The sequence below is a fragment of the Hordeum vulgare genome, chromosome 6H, assembly GCF_904849725.1.
Source record: "Hordeum vulgare subsp. vulgare chromosome 6H, MorexV3_pseudomolecules_assembly, whole genome shotgun sequence".
In the NCBI taxonomy this organism is placed as follows: Eukaryota; Viridiplantae; Streptophyta; class Magnoliopsida; order Poales; family Poaceae; genus Hordeum; species Hordeum vulgare.
Window position 1 is genome coordinate 196,135,467 of NC_058523.1, and position 5,772 is coordinate 196,141,238.

The 5,772-nt window shown below is 41.8% G+C and overlaps 1 protein-coding gene across 1 annotated transcript; it reads left to right on the top strand.

The window, feature by feature from the left end:
• Positions 1–2,763: 2,763 nt before the first annotated feature.
• On the top strand, positions 2,764–3,513 carry LOC123401573 (putative cytochrome c biosynthesis ccmC-like mitochondrial protein). Its single transcript, XM_045095402.1, has one exon. It carries the CDS (start codon positions 2,764–2,766, stop codon positions 3,475–3,477), a length of 714 nt encoding a protein of 237 aa, XP_044951337.1. The 3' UTR covers positions 3,478–3,513.
• Positions 3,514–5,772: the final 2,259 nt, after the last annotated feature.

Sequence of the window (5,772 nt, forward strand, 5' to 3'; positions counted from 1 at the left end):
CAGGTAGGATCCTTTGCTTACTACTTGAAGCAGAAACCTAGAAGAGATACTTTCTATTCCGAAATCCATATTATTTCTGGTCCGCTTCATTCATTCCCTTACTAATAAATCCAATTCATCGCTAATGGCGAAACCAGCCTGTATGTACACCGCACAACTAACCGTTGCTTGGTAGGTTCGATCAGCTCTTCTCACCTTTCCATTGACATCTACTAAGTCTTCACCTTAAGTGGGTTCAGCCGCCCCAAATCTGACTCGATCCAGGGTTATATATCATAAAGGGCTTCGACAAGGGGTTTGATTCGTTCTTTGAGCAAATAGATAAGGTCGGAATACCGGAGTTCTTTCTTTTCTTCCAAGAACATAGATTCCTTCTTCAACCCAGGTCATGACCGAGGGCAGGTATCTCACTCGCATATCTAGAGCCCAGCATCTCTCCTGAACAACACCTTCTGCAGACTCTACTGGTGGTATTTCCCGCGGCAAGGGTAAATATGTGCATTCTTATCGGTCAGGAAGCGACAATGACTCTTCTTCTTTCCGGGAAGGTATGGGCACCTCACAATTCTTATACGATATTAGTGGAAGTGAACATTCGTAGCATTCATTGTCACTGATCATTGACAAAAGAAGAAAAAGAAGTCGTACGAGAACTTAAGGAATCTTTAGATTTGGCGGCTATAGACTCAAAGGACATAGACAGGCTGCTGGTAATTTCTTTTAAGCTAACTAAAGTCCAACTTCCGTCGTCGAAAGAGGATGAAACGGATCAGCCGATGCAACTTAGCATTACCCGACTCGTAACTTCAAGCACAACCATCCATCTCAATCCAAAATCTCTGATCGTCTGTGATCCAAACCCAAACTCTCCTCCGGTTTTGGATATATAGACAATGCATGCTCTCAAACGAACCAAGACAGCAGCAAGTTCCTATCTAGAACAAGACGACAGATCAATATGACCAGTTTCTATAATATCTCGGGTGAATTCGTGAAAAAGTGTTGCTTAGCTCAGTGAAATGGAATAAGGAAGAGAAAGTGTAGTGGGATAAGGGAAGACGCAAGTCAATTTTTAGGTTTTCAAGGAAGGGCTGAGATAGATAGACAAACCAGAAGAATTCACAACAGAACCCTTTCCTGCCTCCCCCTTTTACCCATCGGACTCGACTCACAATTCGATCTCCTACGCTTGCTTTTACAGTCCCCTACGAGCAGCCCGGAATCAATGAAGGAGTTCATTCAGCACCGAGCCGAGCGAGCGTAGATTCAATATGTTGATTGTACAGAACGAAGGATTTGCCTTATCACGAAAGCCACATTCGTTTCGTTTGAGGAAGTCACACGTCTTGTTCCCTATAAATAAGGAGATTCATTCTTTTTTTTCAGAAATCCCCTCTTCTTCCTCCTCAAGCCCCTATCACAAGACCAAGCGGATCTCATCCTATAGAAGACTCAGAGCGGATCTATATAATGGCATGGCTGGCTGGCGGATGTGATCTATTCTCGTGTCACATCGCTTTCTTTCTTCTCCCTCCATTTTCTTCACTACTACCGCTTCTACACATAAATCAAAGAAGCATTGTAGAATAGTGGCATTTTGTTAATGGCTAAAAGTTTCTTAGTGAAAGGGTTGCCGCAAAACTGGCTAACTCAGAGCAGTCTCTGAAAGTGAATAGGAGCATAGCGACATCATCCAAGCCAAACACGTCTCCTAAGTCAAGGGTCTTCTTGCCAAAGAAGATAAAAACATAACAATTGATTTCGCTTAATGCATGTCACCCGCTCGCTCTTAATACAGAAAGTTACTCTCTCTCACAAGACAGAGAAAGATTACCGATTCATCCAATCCAATTTGATCAGAAGTAAGTTCATCGTTGTTGTATAGCGAAACCTTTCTTTGACAAAATCATTCTCACCTAATAGAAGCCGAACTATCTATCCAGATCAAGGTTGAACGAGGCGAATGGAAAAGCCAAAGAAAACATAAATCCATTGCGATTAGAAATCAGTGACTCTACAACGAGGGCTCGATGGCGATGTAAGATAGAAAGAATTGGGAGTTAGGGCTTCGGTTTTCTCTGTAGCCAGTTTCAATTCCCAATCATTTGCCGACATGCGGACTCACTTCTCTTTTATGGGATGAATTTTATTATCCAATTTATCTATTTACGTGGGTGAATCAAGTAAAACAAGTCAGGTTAGAGCGTATGGTAGAAGATTGGGCTCTGCTACACAGATCCACTCAACTAGGAAAGAAGTACGCACTGCTGACTGACTGTTTGAACGATCCTAGTTACTAGTAGCTAATCAAGTCAGAGTAGGGTGACCGAGAAGCTTCTTGCCAGTGCCCCCAAAAGCAAAGCACAGACTCTACCCACCCACGTGTTTTCCACCTACGGAGGGAGAAATCATCGTAATATCCTCATCCCCTGAAAGGGAACCCAAAAACAGGATGAGAGTGGATAGGGTGACTAAGGAGGCCGTAAAAATTAGTAGTGCATTTTTGAAAGATAAATTACAAAAAGGCGAGAGCAGCATAATTGTTAGTTAGCGGTAAGAGGGGATGGGCCCGTATAGAAATTCAATCCTTCTTTTTCTGATATGCCGCTCCGCAAGCAAGGAGTGCCACGCACGAGCGGAGCGAAAACTAAGCAAGGGGAATTCCGTCGTTCCATGGAAAGCATGTGAAATCCTTTGATGGTTTATAGAATCAAAATAACTATATAGTCTTTCTTGTTCCACTTGCAAGGCAAGGAAAATAAAATGTCAGTTTCCTTATTACAACCTTATTTTTTTATCTCAAAGACAAAAAGCTATGCGCAAATTTTCATTGGATCTCGATTGTTCTTAACAGCGATGGCTATTCATTTAAGTCTTCGGGTAGCACCACCAGATCTTCAACAAGGTGGAAATTCTCATATTTCATATGTACATGTTCCTGCGGCTCGGATGAGTATAGTTATTTATGTCGCGACAGCTATAAACAGTTTCTTGTTCCCATTAACAAAACATCCCCTTTTTCTCCGCTCTTCCGGAGCCGGTACAGAAATTGGTGTTTTTTCTACTTTGTTTATGTTAGTGACTGGGGGGTTTCGGGGAAGGCCTATGAGCCGGGTGTGGGATGCTCGTTTAACTTATGTACTCATCTTGTTCCTTATTTACCTGGGTGCACTGCGTTTTCAAAAGCTTCTTGTCGAGCCGGCTCCTATTTCAATCCGTGCTGGACCGATCGATATACCAATAATAAAGTCTCTAGTCAACTGGTGGAATACATCGCATCAACCTGCGAGCATTAGCCGATCTGGTACATCAATACATGTTCCTACGCCCATTCCAATCTTGTCTAACTTTCCTAACTTCCCCTTCTCTACCCGTATCTTGTTCGTTTTGGAAACACGTCTTCCTATTCCATCTTTTCCCGAATCTCCCTTAACGGAAGAAAAAGAAGCTCGAGAAGGAATACCACTAAAAACCTAGTTCGCTCTCAAATAAAAACCTAGTTCACTCACTAAAGCATCCATGGCTGAATGGTGAAAGCGCCCACCAACCTAGAAAGGCAAAATGGGTCAAAAAGTAGGTTCGATTCCTTCCAGATGCACTGCCTCTTAAAGACAGAAACAAAGGAGGGAAAGAAGGTAGTATAGGGAACTTGCTTTTCGATTCTTATCGAAAGTGTATCACTGTAACACTTCTGTAAGTGTCTTATGAGAAAATCTTTTATAGACACAACAAGTGTGAAAATCCTTAGTCACTAGGCAAGAAAGCTCGATGGGAACAAAAAGGATATAATTAGTTCAGAATCAAAAAAATGTACAATTTAAAAGGAAAGAAGGAATGGCAAGTTTCCCTTCATTGAACATCAATCAATCTAGAAATAGGTAAAGGAAGGCGTATCACAGGGGTATTTTTCTTTTTTCTATTCACTTTCATGGTGTTCTAAATTGAAAACATAAAATCCCACCTTAAATATAACAATAGGCTAATAAATAATTTTGTACTAGAAAGAGACAAGGAAGTCGGTTCAACATATGGGAAGATAGAAAGACCCCCAGCGGCGTTTGGTACCTTTCGAGATAGCTGGCTTCTATCATTATGCTTTGGAAGTGATATTCAATATAAGCAAAGCATACCACAACGATATTTGGTACAATGCACTTTATGCCATAATAAAGAAGTGGAAGTGGGGAATATTCCTAACAAAGCTCCCCCTCCACCCTGCCATGGGATTCCCGATTGATCGGCGTGATACACCAAACGAAGGAAAGAAGACAACTTTTGAGTAGGCCGTCAAGTGGATTATAAGCAGATTCATGGTACTTTGATCGTAGATCGTACCTCAGTGGGTTCAAAACCTGCTCTTACAAGTGGCAATTGTAGGTCCAAATCCAAAGAAAAAGATTTTTCATGTCCTTAACGTGTATCTATCTTGAAAGTCTATTGTGTACTATCAAAGCAAGCAAAAGCTCCTTTGATAGCAGGTACGAATCGATAGCCTCGGTAATCTACGTTTTTCTCCTCAGATCCAGTGCAATGCCCGACCAAGAAAGCGCTGTCCTTTCCAATTTCTCGAGCCCCGGATAGATGAAAGTTACCAACGATTGTAAGAACCTCTAAATTTCATGGTAGCTTGTCCTTCGCTCGAAGTACACTTCCGGCGCACTTCTCACTGCTCAACCCACAATCGCTTGATTTCTCTCTTAGCTCTTCCACCTACTCCTTTGATGAAAGGAGAAGATTATTGGATTGATCCCTCGATTTGGAAACCGTAGGAGCTTCTTCGGTCAGTGGGCAAGGAATTACGGTAAACTCCCATACCTCTCTCTTTTGTTCGAGGGAGGCCATACATCTTCCTTCATTGGTTGGATCCAAGTCACAAAGTTCTAGGAAGGTTGTGTGCGGAAACAAGTCAGAATTAATAAGAAGGGGTGCGAGCAGTACACTACCCATTTGGGTATTGGCAAATCACAGTCATACTTCTTAGAGTGGGGTGGAGCACCAGCACCTTAAGTTGCACCAGTATCTTAGTAAGATAGACATCGATTAAGAAACCGAGAAGTCTAGATTATGGAGACTCTCTAAGTTTTTCTAAGATTTCCTGTGTCTGTACTACTTCACTTTAGACCCGGCATATTGTATGTATCCTTCGCCCTTATTTGCAATTCTGAGAATCCGCCTTCACCCTTCGGAGAAAACATGGTGGCCAGAGAGAAGGTATGTAGATTAATAGAGTTTCTCTTACTTTTAGAATATATCATGGATCAAAACTTGGTTCTCATGGATGAAGTGTTTGAGTAGACAAAAGAAGAAGCTTCTACACGAAGTGAAAACCGGTGCTAAGAGCTGGAGATTATTATCTATGAGAGAGAACTGCTTGGCCCATGATGAGAGAGAACTGGTAGAGAAGTAGTAAAAGTAAGTGTAAATTAACAAACATGATCCTCCTGGTTGAGCAGCCGCCTGAGCTTTCTCTTTGTTTAGAATTGAAAGAGAAGTTTTTGATTGTGGGGTGCATGGTATTAAAAGTGGATATAGACCCCGTACAAGAAATCCATTTCTTAAGCACAAATGCGGTACTATTTTTAGCAAGCAATCTCTTCTACAATAGGCGGTCTGATCAATCCAAAATATTAAAGCAGGATTTGGATTTAGAGAATCAAAAAGTAGTCAACCATCCCCAAACAAAGTGCTGCTGGAGGAAAATGCTAAAGTCCCATCCCGAATTCCATTAAGGTTGCATTCCTACTAAGAAACTATGGGCTATACTCTACATCC